Source organism: Cetorhinus maximus, chromosome 9, assembly GCF_964194155.1.
Source record: "Cetorhinus maximus chromosome 9, sCetMax3.hap1.1, whole genome shotgun sequence".
Lineage (NCBI taxonomy): Eukaryota > Metazoa > Chordata > Chondrichthyes > Lamniformes > Cetorhinidae > Cetorhinus > Cetorhinus maximus.
Window position 1 is genome coordinate 97,557,064 of NC_135887.1, and position 25,721 is coordinate 97,582,784.

The following is a 25,721-nucleotide window of genomic DNA, read 5'->3' on the forward strand; positions in this document are numbered from 1 at the left end:
CTGCGAAGTCATTCCGATGCTCACGCTTTGATGGAGTTGCTCAAAGGCTACTGATCCAGTGGAACTGAACTGGAGCAGATTCAACACTATCAAATAGTCTGAGGGAGGATACCACAATGAAAAAAATCAATTTTTCCCAGAAATGGATTGGACAATGCCTTTTCATGTCAAAGACCCAAATTGAAATCCAGACCAGACAACCAGAATGAAAGTGGCATTGAAGGGGTAATTATTGGTGGCTTGTGGGGTTCATATTTGAAGTAGTAGGGCTTTGAGCCAGTTGCTGGTGGGTTGGATTCAACTAAACAAAATTAGCTTCATTTCGGCACAAAATTGACATTTTCACTCAGAAGCTATGAGCGATAACTGGCATGGACCAGAAGTTTAGCAACAGGTCAGAAGTGGGACAAAAACAAAAATAGCTGGAAAAACTCAGCAGGTCTGACAGCATCTGTGGATAGGAATATAGTTAACGGTCCTGATGAAGAGTCATACGGACTCGAAAGGTTAACTGTATTCCTCTCCGCAGATGCTGTCAGACCTGCTGAGTTTTTCCAGCTATTTTTGTTTTTGTTTCAGATTTCCAGCATCCGCAGTATTTTGCTTTTATCTTAGGTCAGAAGTGAGAATGTTCGCTGATGATTGCACAATGTTCGGTACAATCGCAACTCCTCAGATACTGAAGCAGTCCTTGTCTGCACGCAGCAAGACCTTGGCAACATTTGGGCTTGGACTGATATGTGGCAAGTGTGATACAAATGCAAGGCAATGACAATCTCCAACAAAAGAGAATCTAACCATCTCCCTTTGATGTTCAACAGCATTACCACTGCTGAATTCCCTGTTATCAACATCCTAGAGGTTACCTTTGACCAGAAACTGAACTGGATCAGACATTTAAATACTGTGGGTACAAGAGCAGTCAGAGGCTGGGAATTCTACAGCGAGTAACTCACCTCCTGACTCCCGAGACTCCACCATCTACCTGGTTCAAGTCAGGAGTGTGATTGGGGACTCTCCACTTGTCTGGATGAGCGCAGCTCCAACAATACTCAACACTCGACACCATCCAGGACAAAGCATTCACCACCTTGAACATTCACTCCCTCCACCACCAGCGCACAATGACAGCAGTGTGCACCATATACAAGATGCACAACTCAACAATCAGCCGGGATTTTCCATGCCTGCTGGCACCAGACATGTCCGGTTGTGTGAGCGGACAATATGGCACGATCGGATTCACGACGGCGTGAAACCAGTTTGCCATCGTCTGCTCAGCTCACCAATGGCCGTGTTCCCCGTCATCGGATGTTGGGAGCCTCATTGTAATACATCAGCATATCATTATTAGGCCTGCCCACTGGAATTGTCCCCCTTGCTGGTTCGGCCGCCCATGTAGGTGGGAAAACACGCCGATGTGTTTCACAACGGCACATAAGCAACGTGCACCTGGCAGGCTGCACTTTGTTTGGGACTTCAAGGTTTGTTTGCCTACCTTGCTTCAGTCAGCACTTGTGGTCTTCAGCACCAGGCTTCACACACACCACCACATCACTTTTAGGGAGGCTCATGGCAGGTCTCTACCTACCAGACCAGCCATTTGTGGGTGGCTTTTCAATGGCTGCAGGGCTAGGGCTTGCTTGGCGAAGGGGGAGAAGTGGCCTCAGGCAAGGGAAGAGGACGAGGGCTGTACTGGGGAAGGAGTGTAAGCCAGGGTGTGTGGGTTGGGGCACATGTTGATCTGTGCAAGTGGCCTCAAGATGGCGAGGGCTGAGGAGCCAGTCTCCAGAGGAGATGAAGCCAGATGAACATGTGAGGGTTTGTGTGTGTGAGAATGGGTGGTGATGTCCCTTGAGCTGGCGGTGAGTGAGATGCCAGTGAATGTGTATGAGAGTTTGAGTATGAGAGTTTAGAGTGATGAGATGGTTGCCATACCCTGGCTGCACTGATGAGATCATTCTCCTCTATCTGCATTGGGTGGCCAACCTCTTCTGTGCAGCATTGGCACTGATCACCGTTGCCACTGCCTCCCAAGCCTGTTTGGTCATGCTGCTGCCCATCCTGCGGCCAGAGCGGGGGAAGAGGACATCGCGGCGGGCCTCCACAATGTCCAAAAGGCATTCCAGTGATGTGTCACTAAACCTGGGCGCTGCAGTCTTTTTGCCTTTCATGGACATCTTCCCTGCAGTAGTCCTGGGCTGGAAGCACTGAGATGTGTGCGCGTGGCTGGACTTTAAATATGGTGCCTGGTTTAATGAAGTGGTGAGGTGACAGTGGCGGGCGAATGAGAACCCGCCCGCCATTGAAACAGCGTGTTTCTCAAGAATGCAAAAATAAAAAAAAGACGGGTTTGGGACAATATGGCATGAAAACCCGCCATTGCGGCCGGCGGGTAACACATCGTTTTACCCACCCGTTACTGCACTTAGTGCAAATCTGGGATGATTCTGCCCGTCTTCTTCAACAGCACCTTCCAAACCCGCAACCTCCACCACCTCAAAGGACAAGGGCAGCAAGCACCGCCACCTGCAAGTTCCCTTCCAAACTACACCCCATCCTGAATTGGAACTATATTGCATTCCTTCACTGTCACCAGGTCAAAATCCTGGAACTCTCTGCCTAAGAGCACTGTGGGTGTATTTACACTCCATGGACTGCAGCGGTTCAAGAAGGCAGCTCACCACCACCTTCTCAAGGGCAATTAGGGATAAGCAAAAAATACTGCCCTTGCCAGTAATGCTCACATCCCATTAACAAAATGATCTTTAAAGACTCTAATGCCTCTTCATACTCAGTTACAAATAAGATTTGTTGTCACATTGGAATTTCATTTATAAGCTTTAAGTATTAGATATGTAGGCTTTTAAAATTTAATTAGACTTGGGCTCAACAGAAAATAAGAACAACTTTACCATATTCTAGGAACCTGATTAGGCAATATACTATCTCTGGATGGTAAGCAGCCTCTTTAGTAGCTGCATCACCAACCTGCAGTTCTATGACCCCTCCAATGTCACCAGGATTGATGAGCAACGCAGTATTTATGAATTCTTCTGTTTGTGAAAACAACTGACTTTTTTTCTCTTGTTGTTAAAGAATAAGGCGGATGAAAGATTCCTACAGTCATCTAAACCGAAGTAAACCTGTGAGTATATTATAAAATGCTTAAAACAAACTTGTCCTGTAATGAATTAATTACTATTTGTAAAGGACTAGGTAGGACTAGTGGTGCTCCACTTTATCTTTTTGGTAGGCTTCCAGGAAGACACAAACCCATTTTTTATTCCTGGATTCAGTACAAAGCTGTATAGATGAACAGAATGTGAGGATGGCCTACTCCATTTCAGAATCCTAGAGATCAGCTGTCAGTCTCTCAATAGTTAAGACCTAGAATGGCACCAAAATAATTGTTCACTGCTTGTCATAGTTCTGTCTTTATCTTGGTAACCTGTAGTCCATATTACTATTCCATACAGATTTGAAAATTCCGCACAGACTACAGGTGCTGCATCTTCAAATATTGATTATGTTGCCTGGGCTCTCTCCAATAGTACTGTTGACTGGAATTCACAGAGTCACAGAATCACACAGTGCAGAAGAGGCCCTTCAGCCCATTTAGTCTGCACCGACACGTGAGAAACACCTGACCTACCTACTTAATCCCATTTACCAGCACTTGGCCCATAGCCTTGAATGTTATGATGTGTCAAGTGCTCATCCAGGTACTTTCTAAAGGATGTGAGGCAACCCGCCTCCACCATCCTCCCAGGCAGCACATTCCAGACCATCACCACCCTCTGGGTAAAAAAAGTTTTTCCTCACATCCCCCCTAAACCTCCTGCCCCTCACCTTGAACTTGTGTCCCCTCATGACTGACCCTTCAACTAAGGGGAACAGCTGCTCCCTATCCACCCTGTCCATGCCCCTCCTAATCTTGTACACTTCGATCAGGTCGCCCCTCAGTCTTCTCTGCTCCAGCAAAAACAACCCAAGTCTATCCAACCTCTCTTCATAACTTAAATGTTTCATCCCAGGCAACATCCTGGTGAATCTCCTCTGCACCCCCTCCAGTGCAATCACATCCTTCCTATAATGTGGCGACCAGGACTGCACACAGTACTCCAGCTGTAGCCTCACCAAGGTTCTATACAACTCTAACATAACCTCCCTACTTTTGTAATCTATGCCTCAATTGATAAAGGCAAATGCCCCATATGCCTTTTTCACCATCCCACTAATATGCCCCTCCGCGAATTCTGTTCTTTCTGTATGTAAGTTCAAATGCAGGGTTGACATTATTCATTCATTGAAAATGTAGGCTAGTCGAAGATTGGTGACACCCACTGATACTCTAACTAAGCCCCTCTCTTTCTTTGCTCCCACGCCAGTCACCAGCTAATGTGCAAAATACCTGCTTAGTGAACCTACATGTGATGTGGAAGCTGGTTTGCAGGAGACTGGTCAGATTTTGTATTCAAACTTTTGTAGTGCTGGTTTCTCCATGTCCCAGTTAGAGCTAAGGGTTGATATTGTGGATTGGCATTTAGATGACTATCTGTCATTCTGCTCCATTTATAAATTAAAATAAGAAAATGGCAAAACTATAAAAATTGGTAAATAGGAAGTCAATATAATTTAGGTAAGAATGTTGACCATGTAGCAAACTATATCATTGATAAGAACTTGATGGTAATGAATGGCAACTTGGAAATTTCATTAATGAAAATTTAGCTATTTGGAGGAAATTGGACTTAAACAAGCCATTTGGAAAGAATTGCAAATATTGCACCTTTGTTGGTGTAAGGATAAGCCCAACAACTACATACCAGTCATTTTAACCTTGGTGGTGGGAAAACTTTTAGAAATGTTAATCCAGCACATAATTAACAGTCACTTGGAGAAATATGAATTAATTAAGGAAAGCCAGCATAGTTTTGTTGAAGGCAAATTTTGTTAAACTAACTTGCTTCAGTTTTTTGATGAGGTAACAGAGAGGATTGATGAGGGTAATGTGGATGATGTGGTGCAAGTGGACTTCCAAAAGGCATTTGATAAAGTGCCATTTAGCAGGCTTGTCACCATAGTTAAAGTACATAAAAAGAACAGGGGCAGCATGGATACAAAGTTAGCTGAGTGACAGTGAACAGAGTGTATAATTAATGTTTTTTTCAGGCTGGAGGAAGGTTTACATTGGGTTCTTTGGGGGCAGTATTAGGACTGTTTTTCTTGATCTATGTTAATGACCTAGATTTGGATGTGCAGGGCACAATTTCAAAATTAGCAAATGACACAAAACTTGAAAGTATTGTGAACTGTGATGAGGAGAGTGAAAGGCTTCAAGAGGATGGGCAGACTGGTGGAATGGGAGGACACGAGACAAATTAAATTTAATGCAGAGAAGTGTGAAGTGTTACACTTCGGTAGGAAGAATGTGGAAAGCAATATAAAGTAAAGGGTATAAATCTAAAGTCTGTGCAGGAACAGAGGGACCCAGTGGTATTTGTGTACAAATCACTGAAGGTGACAGGGCAGGTTGAGAAAGTGGTTAATAAGGTATATGGGATCCTGGGCTTTATAAATAAGGGCATAGAGTTCATAGAATTTATGGTGAACCTTTATAAAACACTGCCTCAGCCTCAACTGGAGTATTGTGTCCAATTCTGGGCACCAGGCTTTAGGAAGGCTGTGAAGAAAGTAATGGGCAATTAGGGATGGGCAATAAATGATGGCCTAAAAAACGACGCCCACATCCCATGTATGAATTCAAAAAGTAAAAGATTTACAAAGAATGGTTCCAGGGCTCAGGGTTGTCAGTTATGTGGATAGATTACAAGGTTATTGCTCCTTCATGCGCTGTTACTATACAAATCACAAAGCCTTTTATATTAAAAAAAGAATTATATCAATAGATTGCCAAAACTTACAATGGAAGAGTATTCTGTGTTTGGCAGCCATGTCATTTTTAAATTCACTGTTTGAACTTGAACTGTTTTCTACAGTTTAGCTTTCATTTCCTTGGAGATTTTCATGACAGGAAAGTAACTTAACCCGTTCTCCACTCTGGAGAACTGATTGTTGACCTGCTGTATGTGCTGTTCAATAGAGATATGAGCTGAGGTGAATCAGAGAAAAATTAAGGTAGGTATTGAAATCCAAACCAGCAAAAGAAAACATTCTAGGTTTGATAAAAGGTCATTGACCTGAAACATTAACTCTGTTTTTCTCTCCACAGATACTGCCTGACCTGCTGAGTATTTCTAGCATTTTCTGTTCATATTTCAAAATTCCAGCATCTTTTTTTTATATTCATTCATGGGATGTGGGCCAGCATTTATTGCCCATCCCTAGTTGCCCTTGAGAAGGTGGTGGTGAGCTGCTTTCTTGAACTGCAATAGTCCATGTGGTGTAGGCACGCCCATAGTAATATTAGGGAGGGAGTTCCAAGATTTTGACCCAGCGATTGTGAAGGAACAGAAATATGTTTCCAAGTCAGGATGGTGAGTGAGTTGGAGGGGAACTTGCAGGTGGTGGTGTTTCCATCTATCTGCTGTCCTTGTCCTTCTAGATGGCAGTGGTCGTGGGTTTAGAAGGTGCTGTCTAAGGAGCCTTAGTGAGTTCCTGCAATGCAACTTGTAGATGGTACACACTGCTGCTACTGTGTCAGTGGTGGAGGGAGTGAATGGCACCACATCCACAAACAATCAAGTGGGCTTTGTCCTAGATAGTGTCAAGCTTCTTGAGAGTTGTGGGAGCTGCACTCATCCAGGCAATTGGGGAGTCTTCCATCACACTCCTGACTTGTGCCTTGTAGATGGTGGACAGGCTTTGGGGAGTCAGGAGGTGAGTTACTTGTCACAGGACTCCTAGCCTCTGATCTGCTCTTGTAGCCACAGTATTTATATGGCTAGTCCAGTTCAGTTTCTGGTCAATAGTAACACCCCAGGATGTTGATAGTGGGGTATTCAGTGATGGTAATGCCATTGAACATCAAGGGGCGATGATTAGATTCTTTGTTGTTGGAGATGGTCATTGCCTGGCACCTGTGTGGCATGAATGTTACTTGCCACTTGTCAGCCCAAGCCTGGATATTGTCCAGGTCTTGCTGCATTTGGACATGGAGTCTGAGGAGTTGCGAATGGTGCTGAACAATGTGCAACCATCAGCGAGCATCCCCACTTCTGACCTTATGATGGAAGGAAGGTCATTGATGGAGCAGCTGAGGATGGTTGGGCCGAGGACACTAACCTGAGGAACTCCTACAGTGATGCCCTGGAGCTGAGATAACTGACCTCCAACAATCACAACCATCGTCCTTTGTGCTAGCTATGACTTCAACCAGTGGAGAGTATTCCCCTGATTCCCATTGACTCCAGTTTTGCTAGGGCTCCTTAATGCCACACTCAGTCAAATGCAACCTTGATGTCAAGGGCAGTCACTCTCACCTCACCTCAGGAGTTCAGCTCTTTTGTCCATGTTTGAACCAAGGCTGTAATGAGGTCAGGACCTGAGCGGCGGAACCCAAGCTGGGCGTCGGTGAGTAGGTTATTGCTAAGCAAGTGCCGCTTGATAGCACTGTTGACCCCTTCCACTAATTTACTGATGATCGGGAGTAGACTGATGGAGCGGAAATTGGCCGGGTTGGATTTGTCCTGCTTTTTGTGTACAGGGCATACTTTGGTAATTTTCCACATAGCCAGGTAGATGCCAGTATTGTAGCTGTCCTGGAACAACTTGGCTAGTGGCATGGCAAGTTCTGGAGCGCAAGTCTTCAGTACTATTGCCGAAATATTGTCAGTGCCCATAGCCTTTGCACTATCCAGTGCCTTCAGCCATTTCTTGATGTCATATCAGTGAATTGAATTGGTTGAATACTGGCATCTGTGATGCTGGGGACCTCCGGAGGAGGCCAAGATGAATCATACACTCGGCACTTCTGGCTGAAGATTGTAGCAAGTTTTATCTTTTGCAGCTTTATCTTTTGAACTGGTATGCTGGGCTCCCCCATCATTGAGGATGGGGATATTTGTGGAGCCTCCTCCTCCTCCAGTGAGTTGTTTAATTGTCCACCACCATTCACAGCTGGATATGGCAGGACTTAGATCTGATCAATTGGTTGTGGGATTGCTTAGCTCTGTCTATCATTTGCTGCTTATGCTGTTTGGCATGCAAGTAGTCCTGTGTTATAGCTTCACCAGGTTGACACCTCATTTTTAGCCTGCTGCTGCTCCTGGCATGCCCTCCTCCACTCTTCATTGAACCAGGGTTGATCCCCTGGCTTGATGGTAATGGTAGAGTGGGGGACATGCTGGGCCATGAGGTCATATATTGTGTTCGAGTACAGTTCTGCTGCTGCTGATGACCCACAATGCCTCATGGATGCCCAGTCTTGAGTTGCTAGATCTGTTTGAAATCTATCCCATTTAGCACGGTGGTAGTGCCACACAACAGGATGAAGGGTATCCTCAATGTTAAGGCGGGACTTTGTCTCCACAATGACTGTGCGGTGGTCACGCCTACCGATACTGTCTTGAACAGATGCATCTGTGACAGGCAGGTTGGTAAGGATGAGGTCAAGTAGGTTTTTACCTCTTGCTGGTTCCCTCATCATCTGCCACAGACCCAGTCTAGCAGCTATGTCCTTTAGGGCTCGGTCAGTAATGGTGCTGCTGCACTCTTGGTGATGGACATTGAAGTCCCCCACCCAGAGAACATTTTGCACCCTTGCCACCCTCAGTTCTTCTTCCAAGTAGTGTTCAACAACTGATTCATCAGCTGAGGGAGGGCAGTACGTGGTAATCAGCAGGAGGTTTCCTTGCCATGTTTGACTTGATGCCATGAGACTTCATGGGGCCCAGAGTTGATGTTGAGGACTCTCAGGGCAACTCCCTCCTGACTGTTTACCACTGTGCCGCTACCTCTGCTGGGATGGTGATGGTGGTGTTTGGGACATTAAGACATGATTGCCTGAGGATGACTGTGTCAGGCTGTTGCTTGACTAGTCTGTGAGACAGCTCTCCTAATTTTGGCACTAATCCCCAGATGTTATTAAGGAGGGCTTTGCTGGGTCAAAAGGTGGTTTGTCCAGTTTTATTCCTTTTGAGGCTTTGTAGAGTTTTTAAACAACTGAGCAGTTTGCTAGGCCATTTAAGAGCCAACCACATTGCTGCCGCACATGTAGGGACATCAGTGAACCAAATGGGGGTTTATTACAACAATCGACAATTGTTTCATGCAGATTTTGCAGACGTTTTTTTCAAATTCAAATGCCACCATCTGCTGTGGTGGGATTCAAACCTGGGTCCCCAGAGCATTATCCTGGGTCTCTGGATTACTAGTCCAGCGACAATACCAGTACGTCATTGCCTCCTCTTGCAATCTCTCTTTAGTGGCTGGCAGCCTTGCCATGAAATACTTAAACCATTGTGTAATTCCAGTAGGTTTTGGGTGTGTCTGTCTGTGGCAGCCATTGTTTCAATATCCAGTGCTTCGCATTTTTAATGTCTCTTCTTGAGACAGTTATGAGTTTTGATGCATGTCTGTATTATAGGAAATGTCTCTTTCTTCACACTCCCCTGAGGGTGATTTGTTAGTTTCTCACCTTCACCTTGGAATGTGGCCTTGCATTTTTAAGCAGTTTGCTGTCTCATTTCAAATTGCAAAAGTTCCAGTCAGTTGAAAGTGAAAAATCATATTTTCAAAAATAAAGGGCAGAGCCTTGTTACAGCTGTATAAATGCAAGTCTTTCTTCCTCCAAAGGAAATTACTGAATGACAGTCTGACAGCTTCATGGTGACTTTTACTGAAATAAATGTTTTATTTCCAGATTTTTAAAAAAGAATTAAAATTCTTTAACAGCAGTGGTGGGATTTGAATTCATGTTTTCTGTATTACTAGGTCAGTAACATAACTGCCACAATACTGTATCCAGACTAAAGATATTGCCTCCAGAGCAATGAGATAATGTCTGCAGATTAACATTTCCAGCTTGAACTACAGTACTACTGTCTTGTGTGCCCAGAAGTCTCTCTAACCACCAATCTGATCCAATAAATTTCATAAATGAATTTTACCATGTTTGATCTATAGTGATCTTGAGTTTTGAGGTTGCTTGAAACTCAAACCAGTTTACTGCCTCTTTTAACAGGTTGAGTCAATCTTCAACCAGTCTGCCTCAGGAGGTAACTTCAAAGAAATGGCTGTTTCCCTCTTGCAGGATTGGCAACGCTAATTTGGTTGACCGTGATTTTATTTCATAGCATGGTGGCTGTTTGGGTAAAGATTACAAATTGGACTTGTAGCTCGCCAGCTAAAGCTACGTGTATGGAGCCAGCAGGCATGTTGAGGATGTCGGGGGAGTGTTGGTGAAGTGATGATGAATTTTTTTTAATATTACAATTGGAAACTAAAGTTTGAATCACCTCATGTATATAAGACATGAAATGACAGCAGCATTTTATCTGTGTTGAGCTACTAATGGCATCTTAAGTAAACCAAACTCCCTTGACATGTTCTGTGCCATTTCTAGCAGCTACTTTCCAGTTTAATAGCAATGGAGGGCCATACTGATGACAGATCATAATAACAGAATGAAGTGGAACAGCTTTTATCACATTAGTTTGTTCAGCATTTTCCTTTCATCATCAACAACAACTTGCATTTATGTAGCACCTTTAACCTAATAAGACATCCCAAGATGCTTCAAGCAAACATTATCAAACACTGAGCCACATAAGGAGATATTTGGACAGGTGAACAAAGGTATAGTTAAAAGAGATAGTTTTTAAGGAGCCTCTTAAAGGAGGAGAGAGAGTCAGATGTTTTGGGAGGGAATTCCAGAGCTTAGGTCAATAAACACATACATGATGGATGAATAGGACTTAATGTGAGTTAGCATATGAGAAGCAGTGTTTTGTATGAGCTAAAGTTTACTGAAGACTGCACAAGAGCATTGTAATATTCAAGCCTTAGAAGTAAAAATGGCATGGATGAATATTTCAGGAGCAGAGGAGCTGAGGGAATGGGTGGAGACAGCCATAGTCACAGAAGTGAAAGTAGGCATCTTGGTGATAGAAAGGGTGTCGGGTCAGAAACTTAGCTCAGGGTCAAGTGGAATACCGAGGTTGAAAATGGTCCAGTGCAACCTCAGGCACTGGTCAGAGGGACCATTAGAATTACTGGTTAGGGAACAGAGTTTGTGACGGGGACTGAAGACAGTGGTGTCAGTCTTCCTGATAATTAATTAGAGGAAATTTCTGCTGGTCCATTATTGGATGATGGCCAAGCAATGTGACATATCACTCATACCCTACACAGAATTTTACATCATCTTGCTTTGGAAGAATACTCTCCATCGTGATGAAGGAGAATAAAGAATTATTTTCCTGTGTGGACAAATGGCTTAAGTGAGAAATGGTGAGATCATTTGATGCGGCACAAAAGCAGGAAGCTGACTTTAGTAAAGATTGTGATGGGAATTTATGCTTTCCTGCTGGGGGCACTCTTGAGTCATACACAGTTGAAGTGTTTAAGATAACTCTGCAGTGCTGAATTAAAGTATGTTAATTGTACTCACACAGTTGCTGTACCTTTTCTTTAAAAACAAAGTCATAACTATTAATTTGTGCTCAAAACAGTATCAAACTCCAGACAAATCTGATCAGAAACTCGATTACAGCTTCAAGCAATGTTCTTGTTCCCTAACCCCTTCCTCTATGCTGAGCACTATTCCCCTGCTAGAATAGACAGGTTCCTGCATATTCTGTCCTTTTGACCAGCTGCTGGAAGGTGTGCCAAAAGGCTTGGGGTGGCTCACCTGTTGACTAAATTTTATTTACTTCATTTTTTAATAAGGAAGTATTAAACCTTATGTCCTGGTTCCACAACATTTCCAAGATTGGTAAAACTTGTGTGAGATTATGGGTGTACACTGTGGCACAATCCAATGCACAATAGGGTTTTGGTCTTCATACGTTCTTTTAACGTACAAAGAAATTCAATTTAAATTTGTGAAAATATATTCCTGAAAAGCCAAATTCAGGACAGTTTAATTTAGATCTTAGAGCTTTGAGTCATCTTTCGCCAAATATGCGTCTTACAAAAATGCAGCCCAAACATTGTATGAAGCAGCCAGTTACATTATTGTATAAAGGACCCAGCATGGTCCATAGAGAGTTTAATTTCAAAATCCTTTTAACTTCGAAAATGTCTAAATACTGGGCGAGTTGAGTTCGTGTAACTCCTGACTCATCCTCAGCTAACGCTCTTCACCCTCAGCATTTTGACACAAAATTAAAAATAGTCAAAATTTCTAGCTATCAGTAAGGGTACAGCAGCAATGAAAATATAGCTTGCTGTGAATGTACCTTAGCGTTTTTATAAATATAAAGAACACAAAAACATAATAAATAGGAATAGGCCATTCGGCCCCTCAAACCTGTTCCACCATTCAATAAAATTATGGCTGATCTTCCTCAATTCTACTTTCCTGTTCTATTCCCATATCTCTAGACTCCAGAGGAGCTGTTTGAAATAAGCCTGCTCCTGATACCTCTTATTTTGAATTCAGTTATTTCAAGTTCTTTTCCGCATGATTTATACCGTAGATGAACTTGTTTATTGCCTAGGTTGAAGCATCTTATGCAGCCATAACTGATTCAACTAAGATTGCTTTTAGTGTACAAGCATTTATATCTACACACTGTTGTACATATTCTGGCCATGACCTTGAATATTTTTGGACAGACTCTGTTTGCTAATGGAGCCACACTGGTCCTCATTAGATCCCATGACCATGATATTCAACTACCCAGCTGTCCTTTGCTCCACAAATATTGACTGACCAGCTGAGTATTTCCCCTAGTTTTATGTTTATTTCAGTTTTTCCAGTGGTTTCAGTTTTTTTGTTTTTTCTTTATCTTCTTTTATTATTGTGAAGATGGTGGGTTCAACCAAGAGACCAGCTGCTCCATAGAAAGTTATTTTTTGTACTATAATTTACTTCAATTTTCCAGACTTAATTGCACTCACTTATACTACAAGATCAACACTGCACAGTAACAACACATGTTCCATAATAAATACAGAGTCAAGGTCCAAGAGGAGGAAGCTTGTAAGACTGAGGTGAGGTTGACACCGATACAGTATCAAACTAGGTTTTAAGAAGTGCTCAAGGGGATTGAAAGGGCCTCCTGGACACTTTTTAAACTTACCTGAAATTAATATAAAAGCTTTGATAGTGAAAAGGAGCATTGCCAACCAGGCTGGGTTAGCTTAAAGTGTAAAGATTAAAGGGTTTCTGCAGATCTTCTTCTAAAGTTACAGTGGATGATTAGGAGACACCCCCACCGCCAACGCCCCAGGAAATGCTACCCCTAAAATATTATCTGTTGTGTCGGTAGCTGTAATACACAAATGCATTATCAATCTGCGTGTTATACTTCTTTTAATAACAAAAGAAAACAGCATATTTTGTAGAAAAGTAGTTTTAAAGCAAGTGCGGTGACATGGTGCATTAGAACCCCATGGGAGTAAGGAGCCATGATCAGGTACACAAGTCTTTCCTTGGCAGCTATTAGTGTCATTCCTAATCATTTGACATCGGGTGTGATTTTCTGGGTGAAATTGATTCTTTGTCTTCCTGTTAGAGACAAGGGTAAGTTGGTTCTGTGAGCCACCTTGTTTGCAAGCAACCAAGCTGAGAACTAGAAAAGATCCCCCATTGGGACTAACCGCAATCAAATATTCATCAATGCTGAGATTTGAACTTGTTCCACAGCCTGAGATTCACATACAGATTGTCAGGCCCCCTGATGATAAATTATTTTAAAAAAAATTCTATAACCATATTTTTTTATATATTTTTCTTTCAGATTTGGAAAAAAGCAAACAGAATTGGATCAGTGTACCAATGACTCCTTTACACTGCAATTCTGGCCAAACCAGGATTTTGTTTGGATTATCCCCAAAAATGTGGACGACTCTTGGTCTGATTCTTTACATATCCATTTCCTCTTTGCCTGCGAGCTCAATGTATAATTTACAAAATAATGGAATCAAAGTGCTGAAGTCCCTTCGTGTCAGTGGTGCAGAAGAATGTAACCTAACTTGTGACAATGTAGCAGACCAAGGTAAAGTATGTCAGTGTAGATAAATATGGGAGCAAGAGAATACTCACAGGTTGTTTTATTGACTGCTGCCATTCTGCTAACCTGTGTATCACCTCCTGAAGTCATTTGCATTCCTCCTCAGCATTTGCTAAGCTCCCTACATTTGTGTCATTATGAAATTTTGATATTGATAATTCAACTCCAAATCAGGAATAAAAATGTGCCCCTAGTGTACACCAATCCGAGGAGCATGCATTAACCCAAACTCTTCCTTTCCGGTCTTTTAAAATGTACTACTACATTTTGTCTCTTGTACTATACACTTAATTAGTTGTAACAAACCTCTTATGAGGTACCTAATTGAATACCTGAACATATATATCACATCATAATAAAGCAGCTCTGTATTATTTTGACCTTTTATAATCCCAAAGATGTACCTATGTACAATTCTTATACAGAAAATGAAACTTTATTATACAGTAATCCAATTTTATCGTGACATTTTCATGATAGATATTTTACATGCATTTCCCTTTAAAGTCAAATCCTCTTTTCCTAAATTATACTTTAACGAAGTATCAGAATGTACACTCAATGAAAAAGAATGCGTGAACAGAAATAAATATTAATACATTTACTGGGTGAGAGAGTCACTGATCTTTAGAACAAGTTGACAATTGGAGGTAGGGTGCAGATGAGGCAATGGAGGCAAAAGCAAAGTGCAGCAGGTTGATGAATGGGAACAGGGTATGGTAAAGGTGCTGAGGATAGGGTTTGGTCGTGGGTGGGAGGGACACTAGTGGCAGGGATGGATTCTGTCAAGGTGGGGAGATGGTATTTCCTAAAACATTTCTATGGCACTGACTTGGAGAAACCTGATTTATTTAAAATTGATATGGCTATGTTTTTTTTAAGTAACCAATCTCACTTGTACCCCTTCACCACTCCTCCCCATCACAACCAGGCCCGATGATAGATTAAAGGTTGGAACTTAGGTCTGGTCATAGCAGAGAACCAGATTGCAGGAGGGCGTATCAGGCAATAAGTTCTGGTCTTTGGTGGGGCAGCAACTGCTATAAGGGGTTGAAGGGACAACGTTGCCAAGCAGCAGGCCTCAGGCTTGATTCTTAGCTCCTCCAAGACAGGACCCCTGTGAACCCAGCAACCTCTAATCTTGGAAATGTATGGAAGGTAAGTGAAGAAAAGTGCCACGCCCCTTGAAGATCAAGCTTGGAGGCTTGAGTATTAAGTAAAGTTAATACCGTAACTGCAGCCCCGATACCTTTGTGTGGACAGATCACCCACTCCTCTGCCCTCCCTGTGAGGATGCAGCAACAATCTATACCACAAATCCAGGAACGCACCACAACAACACCTAAAATACCTTAGAGTACTTTCTGACATTTTGCAATAACAGAGGTCCTTCAACATCACCTTACCTGCAAGTTGGGTGCTTGGCCCTTTAAATAATGCTAGTCCTGGGCCCTTCTTGCAGCTGAACACTTGATCTTCAGTGAGTGACTTTCAAATTTGTTGAATGGACCTTGAATGGTCCAGTCACATCAGTCGGTAGAGCTATGTGACATCAATAAGATTTGTGATGTTGCTTTTTTTTAATCCTTTCATGGGATGTGAACGTCACTGTCAAAGCCAATATTTGTTGCTTATCAATTGTTGGTCTTGCCAGTGACTATCACATCCCATGAAAGCAAAAAAGCAACTGAGCTGTTCTTATTGTGCTGTCACATTAACCCTATTGGTGCCCACTTTTCTCAACATGACTCAATCCACAGACTAAGCTCAAAGTGGCTGGTGGTACAGCATAACAGCCCCCTGAGGGAAATCAGCTGTTGTTAACAATCCAAGTTTCAAATCCTTCATCTGAAGATGCATTCACTGATCTTGACCACCCACATGAGACCAATAGACTTCTAATAGCACAGCTGCCAGCTCCTCGGGCCTAGACTCCAGAAATTGTCCTCAGTGGCTACCTGCTATTAATCCCTTTCGAGGGTGGTATCAGAACCTCCAGGCCCCCTGGTGGAACCATGGCATATATCCTTCTGTCCACAACCATCGCACCCAAAAAATATCTCAAACCCATTTTTAGCCCTTAATTTATTGTAGATACAGTATCTGTGTGTGAATTCGTTAGTAAATTAAAAGCAGTGCGTGATGTGTAAGTTTTTCTTCTAACTTTTGTTGCAGATGGCTTGAAGTGTAACTGGGTGGTGATTGAAGAAAAACAAAACCTCTGTTTTTATTTACACTGTCTTGATATTCAGACCTGTAAAGGAGTGTCTGTGGAAGATGTTAAAGCTTTGCAAATAGGTATGAACAGAATCAATTTACTTTTTAAAAGTATAAAATTGTCACGTGTTAATGACTATAGGCAATTCCCTGATAACTATGTAAAATGTTTCTGATTTTAAGTCCAGAAATCTTTTCATAAGTTTGTTTTTCTTTTCCTTTGACTGTATGCAGATTACGTGGATGATAGATCCTCCCAAGTAATTTGCACTTTTTGTCCGTTTTCTAAAATTAAGTATATTTTTATGCTTTATTGTTCTGGCCTTTGAGGGCATGATGTTATTCCCTGACTGTAAGGACAAGCAAACCTCTGCCAATAACAATCAGCAGAAGTTAATCAAAGTAGTTCAGTCCTGTGTGGAAATGGTTAACCTCCAATTGCTCTTTTCAATGATACACAGTATTGAAAATTACATTGGTTTGACTTGCTGTTTATGTGGGTTGGGTAGAAGGATCTTGAACATCCAAGCAGACCTGTCGTATGTGAACATTCTGAGTAACCATTCAGGAATAGTGAGAAGGTGTATGGTATTACTAAAAATTTTTAACTGAGGTTTATTTTGTGTTTTCTAGGGCAAGGTTTACCAATCAAGATGTTTTTAAATCGTGTACAAAGGACTAGAATAATTAATAAAAGGCTTCCAAGAGACGCTCCAAAAAGTAAAACTAAATCAGAGGTAACAATTTCAGCGTCATCAACGATCACCACTGCACCAGCTGTCACCAGTACAGCCACAGCCACAATCGTGACTACAGTAACACCAGCTGACACCAGTACAACCACAGCCACAATCGCAACTACAGTAACACCAGCTGTCAACAGTACAATCACAGCCACACCAGCTGTCACCAGTACAACCACAGCCACAATCGCAACTACAGTAACACCAGCTGTCACCAGTACAATCACAGCCACACCAGCTGTCACCAGTACAACCGCAGCCACAATGACAACTACAATAACACCAGCTGTCATCAGTACAATCACAGCCACACCAGCTGTCACCAGTACAACCACAGCCACAATGACAACTACAGTAACACCAGCTGTCACCAGTACAGCCACAACGACAACTACAATAACACCAACTGTCACCAGTACAACCACAGCTACAGTATCACCAACTGTCACCCAAACAGCCACAGCCACAACTACAATGTTACAAGAAGTCACAAGTACAACCACAACTGTTAATGTCACATTGACAGCTTCAAATACTTCAGGTTCTCTATCTACAAATGCAGTGATTACAACAGCCCTCACTACAAATAATTCATCAGTAAATGCCACTGAACCAACTCCAATGATATTCACATCATCAACTGAATATACCATGCATCTCCCCACTAGCTCAGCAAAAAACAATCTACCAATGTCAACTGGACAGCAGACTACGTCAACAACTGTTAATCAAACCACAATGGCAAATGCATCAACTACAAAACTCAATAGTACTTCAATTGCCTCTGAAACTTTCCCTGAAACTACTACAAAGCAAATGCATTCCTTGAAACCATCAACCCCATCATCAACCTCCAAATCAAACACCAAAACCCTTATGATGACCATGATTCCAACAAATGGGTCGACGACACAGGAAGCTATAACGCAGCAGAAACAAAGAGATACAACCAAAGTGAGTAGTTCAACCCCTGGAACCATGCCCACATCCACAGTGGCTGGAGGAGCATCAAAGCCACCAGAAATAATATCCAGAACTACACTTGCTTTTAATGATGGGAAGAATTACATCTTTCCTTCGGTGCCTGCTGGATCCCTAATCAAGTATTTAGCTGATACCACTTCATTAATAACTGTACTAATATTTGGGCTGCTGTTTCTCTTAGTGAGTATTCTATTGTTTGCTCAAAAAGCATTTGAAAGCTATAAAAGGAAAGACTATATGCAAGTGGACTATTTAATAAATGGAATGTATGCAGAGTCAGATATGTAAGAAAAAGGAAAGTGAGAAATATAGGAAACATAACACTTCTTTACAGTAATGGGAGCGTTTCATCAAACTAAGCACATCAGTAGAAAATATGGTGTGGATCAATAGCAACTTGTGCCACAAGTCAAACAGTACTGTCTCATTCTGGAACCTTCTGTGGGGCTTTCAGAGGATCAGTTGCCTGAGTATTCTTCATGAATTTCTGCATATTACTATGTTGAAAACAGGTACTGTGATTCTAATTTGGGCTATCTTAAAATTGATTGCACTCCTGTTTGTTAATATTGATTAAATATTTTGGGGACTGCCCTCCTTCTGGCTAGATTGCAACAAAAAAATACTGCTTCAGCCACTGTTTCATTTTTTAAAATGTCCTTGGTGTATTTTTGATCAAAAAGGAATTTTGCAATAAAATAAGTTTTTAATGAGAAAAATGCATTAACCTAAAATGACCTTCCCAGCAATACAGTGCAAAAAACAGTGCTACTTAACACTGAGCCAGAATGTACAATTGTAATGTATCACTAAGTTTTCTTGCCTTAAAATTTAATTTTTTTAATCCTACATTTCTGAAATGTACATCTCTTTTCTCGGAGGTGCTTGCGTATAATTTTTCAATTCCTATGCATTAGTTCATCAAATAACTATTAAAATAGCTCCTGTATATTAATTACTGAGATACTATTGTATCCCACTGCTGCAAATGCCCTGCTTTTCTGAACTACAGTATTACCTTAATGGAAGACCGAATCTGATGTACATAAAAGTGCAAAGCTCACACAATTTCACTTGTACTACTTTGGCATATGTCTTTCACAACATGTGTCTTAACAGCAACTTAGTCACATCACAGCAAAACCCAGCAGCTACCAGGTCAAAATTGCCACATGATGGATGTCTCTTGCTCTTCCCAGCACTGACACAAATTCTCAAGACATGGAATGTGTGTAGCATATGAAGCAGGAGGCTATGTTAAAGAGACTTTGAGAAAAATGGATGCATTCCATAAGCAAGAATAAATGGTGAGATTGGGCTCAGCAGCACCCATTTTTTGAGTGCTATGAGACCCTTTACATTTCTAAAATAGTTTCTGCAGTAAAGGCACTTTTCCCATACTTGTTAAAATTTTCAGTAATCTATATGGTGTGATCTGGCTGATGCTGGACTACTTTTTTGCTGACTTAATGGTTTGTTCACAAAACATGCTAACAGACATGGTGGCCAAATAGAGCTTCCTCTTGGAATGAGCATGATAACTGGGAGAATGAGCGGAAGCCACATAGAGCAGGACAACTGCCAGAAGAGGGAGGAGGAGGTGAAGAAGAGCTTTCAGCAGGAGGGCATAACTGCAGAAGGTGTTTAGGAAGCAAATCTGTTGGAGAACAAGTGCTTGAGTGCTGTGAAGCCCCTTTACACACTGGTATTCAAACTCATGATGGCAGCTGTCTGAGTTCCCATGGCAGCACCAGGCATTAGGTGGGTGTTGCTTGGGCTGCACTTGAGGCTGAGATATCAGCCACCAGTAGCTGCATCATGATTGGGTCCATAGGTATGTTGATGGAAGTGGCAACCTGTTCCATGTTGGAAAGAATTGCTTCCAAGGTCTGCACAAAGCCTTGTACCAACTTGATGTTAGACTCCTCTATCCTCCTCGACATTGAACGCAGGCTTTCTGTCAGACTTTCCAGTGCACCAACATTTGGGTGTGCACAGCCATCAACTCTCTGTGCTAGCCTGCCCATTCAAAGACATCATCTGAGTCCTCCTGGAGTGCATGACCTCTGGTGAGCTAATACCTATGCTATCCCTCCCCTCCTGCCCTGCACTTGTGCCTGATGTTTCACCCACGTGCAGATCCTGTCTCTATCCTATCCTCTCAAACTACACAAAGTGTCGATATCAGGGCTCGTGACTGAAATCATCTGATGATGTGTCTTCATTTTCACTATTTTCTCCACTGCCTAGATAGGTTGCTGTTCTTGGATATCCGAAAGGAAAGAGGGATAGGTTTGGTTTGTGGTGAGGGAAGAGGGGAGAGTAAGAAGTGCATGTTACATCAACAGTTTCTCAGTCAGAACAGACTGCGGGATGAGAGAGAAATGGGATGGGAGAGGGAGGATTAGGTATGAAGATACTGCCATCCTCAATGGTTTCAGCCCTACCGATGGCCACAGTGTCAGCAATGACCTTTCTTGTGATGGTTAGCACCATCTTCTCCAAGGGGGTTTGATCATGCAGGCATGCCTCTCCCCCACTTGTTAGTTACTGCTGCTTCCAGTTGTGTGCTACCTTCTGAGAGAGAGGGAAGTATGCAATTTGTTTAGGTGACATAGCTATCATAGGAACGGCTTATGGTGTGTGCAAGTTGTGAAATGTGGGTATGAGGCTTGCAACAGTGCTAAATAGCCAGGTCTGTGAGGGTGAGATGAAGTACATGAATGTTAGGGATGAATACTGATTGTTAGAGATTATTAGTAGGTGAGCGACTGGGTTGTGGAGAATTGAGCAGTGGCTGAAATTAGTGGTGCACTGGTAGGATGTGTTATTTAAAGGTGCATTCACTGACCTTGACCATTCAAGTGAGATCATTAAACTTTGGTTAAAGTTATATCCTTCCCCAATGCCTCCCCCATCCGGCTGGGAATTAAAAAACTCACATTTAGAAAGTGCCTTCCACAGCCTCAGAACTAAAGCACTTCACAGCCAATTAAGTATTTTTTGAAATGTAGTGATTGTAATGTAGGCATGTCCAGAAAGACAGTGCAAACAGCAATTGGATAATTGACCAGATAATCTGTTTTGGTGTGCTGGCTTCCTTTGTGTTCTATTAGTTTATTCCAACAATGTTTTCTTTCCTTCTCTCCAGTATTCTCCCAATGAGCTATCATCAGCTCCCATCTCTTTGTACATGCTGCCCCTCGATGACATCATCTGGAGGCACTGGGTCAGATTTTACATGTATGCTGATGATACCCAGTTCTAATTCTCCACCACTTCTCTTGATTGACTGAATGCAACCAGACTGTTTAGTTTGAATTTTTGCAGAGAGGGAAGGGCTTTGCGCCTTAGCCCAAATGGTGCTGGAGCCCTGATTCTGGAAGCCCTGCCCCCAAATCTGACACCTACCATTTTTGCCAGGGTGGGGGAGGAAATAGAGGCGGGTTGAACTTTGCACATCCATGGTTCACAGAGGCACCTGCACGTGTAAAGTGAGCTACCTTCAAACAGAATCAACTTTCGTTACTGGGGTTTCCAGAACAAGACTCATGGGTTTTAGACATTTGAGGAAAAGGTCTAAAACTGCTGGAGTTATTTGGTGTGGCCAGGTGCTCATTTGGAGAGATCAGGTATCTCTTTGGAATTGTTAAGGATTGACATAAATGTGTGTAAAAAGTGGGTAAGCTCTGTGGAACTATCAAACTGTCAAATAATTTAAATCCACAGGCACTTTAAATTTTTGAAATAAAACATCCTGCCTCCTGCAGTTGAAAAGAATTGGTGCTTGCTTTTTCACTGTTTGTTGATGAAGGGATTAGTGCTGCTTGACTGCTTCCACAACCTATAATTATCACAGCGGTGGGCCTGTAAATTACAGTTTGAGTGACAGCTCCAAGTGATTATGAAGAGATTAGCTGTCTTTGATGTGGGGTTATGAATACAAATATATGTCTTCCTAAAGGATTAAGTATTTGAATGAAATGTTTGTTTTTTTTATAAGGGATTAAGTACTTGGAGTGATTTAAATGTTATCAGTGAGAGTGTTCTTTTTAAATAGTGATGCCTCCAAGAGACAGTTAGAACTTATTTCATCTCACCTTGGCTTTTGAGGTCTGCCCATGGTGCATACTGGGTGAGTGGACATGGACGGTGTTAGGGCAAAGGGTAGTGGGTGGGGGCCATGGGCTTGCATGAGTTAGCACCAAGTTGGAATAGGGACGGTAAAGGGCCGTGGGTATGAGTGGGGGCATGGGTTGGCATGGAGTGTATGAAGAGCTATGGAAGGTGATAAGAGGAGCATGGGTTGATATGGAGGGTATGGGTATGAGAGGTCATGGGAAGTGGGTAAAGGGGCATAGGTTGACATGAGGGTATGAAGATCCATGGGGAGTGGGTAGAGGGGCATAGGTTGACATGGAGGGTATGAGAGGTCATGGGGGGTGGGTAGAGGGACGTAGGTTGGCGTGGAGGGCACGTGGACCATGGAGGGTATGTGGGGCCATAGGGGGTGCACATGAGGTGGCATGAGTTTGCATGGGTGGGGCATGGGGAATGTGTTATGATGAGTTGGGGTGAGGGTTAGACCGCTGCTTTTTGTTTTTTTATTGTACTGGGACAAAGTCCCAAGCACCAAGGTGGGCCTTTTAAACAACCCATACTGGCACCCAGCAGCCCCCTGTGGCTGCCCCTGAACTCTTGCCGGGATCGTTAGCACCTGCCCGTCCAGAACAACAGTCGGAAGATTCAGGGCACTTTCTCCTGAGTCAGAATTTTCCTGACTTGGCAGTGAAAAATTGGGCCCTTGTCTGGCATCAGGGGTGAAATCTTGTCACTTTAGACTCTGGTACAAGAGCAGGACTATTTATGGGTAACAAACCCAACCTCCCAATTAGTGGGCCTTTCGGATTGCTCTTTGCCAGGGCAAACCAATTAAGAGCCTTCCTCCGGGCTCCCCAACTACTTAGGTGGCACGGGTGGGATGATGCGGCCATTTTGCCAGAGGAAGGATTTCTATTTAAAGGAAACATGACATGTTTCAGAAAAGCTCAGTAGCACTTGGATTTTTCAAGCTGCAGCACTGAGAGGAATGGAGAGCTGACCTGGGAAGGTTGACCTCCCCACCACCCCACTCTGCCAGGTCTTCCACTCTTACTGAAAGGTCCAGCTGAGGACCTATAGTAAGGTGAGCTCTCCAAAGGATAGGTGGAAGAGGACAACCTCTCCAACCAAGCAAGGATGGATGGAAGTAGCCAAGGAAGTCAATGGCAGAAGTGTAGTCCCTTCAACTTGGAGACAGTGCATCAAAAGGATTCAGGATGCCAAGAGGACATGACAGGTGAGCCACATAGCATTTCCCATACCAATCCCACTTGCCCAACTTCTCATGCATTGCACTTTTCAGGTTAACATGCCTTGCAAATCCACTCATCCCTCTCTGAAGGCACCTTACAACCCATTCAAACAGCCAACACTCACTCTAACCCTCAGCCTGTTTCCCTCTTGCATCTATGCCTCGCAGTGACCCTCCACAAACTGTCTTTCCCTCCTCGCCCACAAGTCATTACCAGCACCTCCTTGCTTTCTGTTCTTGTAGGAGAAGAGAGCACACAAGTTGACCAGAGGCAGAAGTGTGGAGTTGGGAGAGGCAGGGTGGTGATGGGTCTCCAATGACAGGGACAAGGTCAGCCTGGGAAGGACACTGGTGCTTTTCAGACATGTTGTGAAAGCTGATTCTCTGCCTGTAGACCCTGTGTTTGGGATTTCATCTCCTAACTGAATCTCAGCGGTCATCCCCTCTGCACTGTGGAGGGGTATGTGGCGGAGGAGAAGGTGGTTCCTCATGCTGCTGGAGCGGTTGGCAGAGGTGCAGCTATATACCCTGCATCCATGTTGCTTTGAAAGTTGGCAGCCGGGAAGTGCAGCTGAGGGTGGGTGAAATGCTGAACAGGTGAAGTGCCCTCCAACTGTTGGCAATCGCTGGTAGCACTCTGACAGCATCAGTTTCACTGGGGATTTTTTATATTCAATTGCACTCGCCTTCTGCAACCTGCTGGCTTGCAGACACAGCTGGAACTATCCTGCTATGTTGGGAAGGAGGGAATCCAGGTGAAAAATGTTTCCCAATTGCCTTAAGTCCTTCAATTGGCTTCCCTCCTCAGCCATGGGCACTTCCTCACTACACTCCCACTTCTTCTATGGGAAAGTTGGTAGGGGATGGGATAGCAATCTGACATTGTGCTCTGCAATTCTTTCATCCCATCCCTGAACCCACTCCACTGGACTGGGAAAATTCCACCCCAAGTCTTGGATGAATCAAAATGTCCTCTAGCTGATCCATCTGGACCAAAATTCAGTCACATGTATCCTGTCTTGTGCCACCCCACTTGCTAGTCTCCTCCTCATCTACACTGACTCCACACTCTTGAATATAATCAATTCAAAAATGTCTTTGTCTAAACCACCATCCTCCCTATTTCTACAATCTCCCCCAGACCCTGCCAATCACCTTTCACAGGTCTTCTGTACATTCCCCTCTCCCAAAGGCTTTAGCTCTGTTGATCCTACTTTGAGAAACCACTTTAAAAGCTTTCACAAAACTCACCCCTTTAATCTAGTCTTCAGCAACTCCCAATACCTTCCTTCCTGAATCAGCATGCACAACTTTCTATGACTGTCAATAAAGTGCTTTGGGATGTTTTACTTCATACATTAAAAGGGGCTATGTAAATGCAAGTTATAGTATAACAATCTTGCACCCATCACTTATCAAGTTGAGTGTTGCACAGAAATTCAAAAAGGCAAAATACTGCAGACGCTGGATATCTGAAATATAAACACAAAATGCTGGAAATACTCAGCAGGCCAAGTTGCCATGGAGAGAGTTAACATTTCAGGCCAGAATGGAAAATGTTAAAACTGGATGTAACAGGTTTTAAGCAACCACAAAGGTAAGGAAAAGCAGGGGAGGGGAAGAAAGAACAAAAGGGAAGGAATAAAAGAGAGCAATGTTTACAATCTGAAATTGTTGACTCTGGAAGGCTAACTGCAGGATGAAGTGCTGTTCTTTGAGTGTCCCTGAACTTTAATGGAACAGTATTGGACAAGGACCCAGAAGTGGGTTGGAGAATTAAAGTGGCAAACAGCTGGAAGCTGTGGGCATGCTTGTAGGTGCTCAACAAAGCAGTCACCCAATCAGGAATTGGTCACCACCATTCTAGAGGAGATCCACCTTGGGATGTGGGTGTCACCAGCTAGGCCAGCATTTATTACCCATCCCTATTCAGGGGGCATTTTAAGAGTCAATCAACCATATTGCTGTGGGTCTGTAGGCCAGACCAGGTAAGGACAGCAGATTTCCTTCCCTAAAGGGCATTAGTGAACCAGATGGCTTTTTATGGCAATGGTTTCATGGTCATCATTAGACTTTTAATTCCAGATTTTGTTTTTATATTGCATTCAAATTCCACCATCTGCCACAGTGAGATTTGAACACAGGTCCCCAAAGCATTGCCCTGAGTCTGCTAGATTACCAGTCTAGTGACAATACCACTATGCCATTGCCTCCCCTAAATATCCCCACTGTTGCTCCCACACTCTCAAACTGTTAATATCCCCACGGCTGCACTCACAC

The 25,721-nt window shown here is 43.0% G+C and overlaps 1 protein-coding gene across 7 annotated transcripts in view; it reads left to right on the plus strand.

Moving 5' to 3' along the window:
- LOC144684849 (uncharacterized) overlaps positions 1–19,156 on the plus strand; it is a 48,495-nt gene extending 29,339 nt beyond the window's left edge. Inside the window, exons 2-8 of one of the 7 annotated variants that reach the window (XM_078549161.1) lie at positions 3,100–3,148; positions 4,392–4,463; positions 6,003–6,141; positions 13,014–13,122; positions 13,872–14,129; positions 16,320–16,442; positions 16,995–19,156. In XM_078549161.1, coding sequence (XP_078405287.1) covers positions 13,910–14,129; positions 16,320–16,442; positions 16,995–18,376 — 1,725 coding nt within the window. In that variant the 5' untranslated portion in view covers positions 3,100–3,148; positions 4,392–4,463; positions 6,003–6,141; positions 13,014–13,122; positions 13,872–13,909 and the 3' untranslated portion in view covers positions 18,377–19,156. Of the gene's footprint in view, positions 1–3,099; positions 3,149–4,391; positions 4,464–6,002; positions 6,142–9,446; positions 13,123–13,871; positions 14,130–16,319; positions 16,443–16,994 lie in introns of those variants that run through there. The other 6 variants (XM_078549162.1, XM_078549160.1, XM_078549164.1 and 3 more) reach the window with 6 other exon arrangements.
- The last annotated feature ends 6,565 nt before the right edge of the window (positions 19,157–25,721 follow it).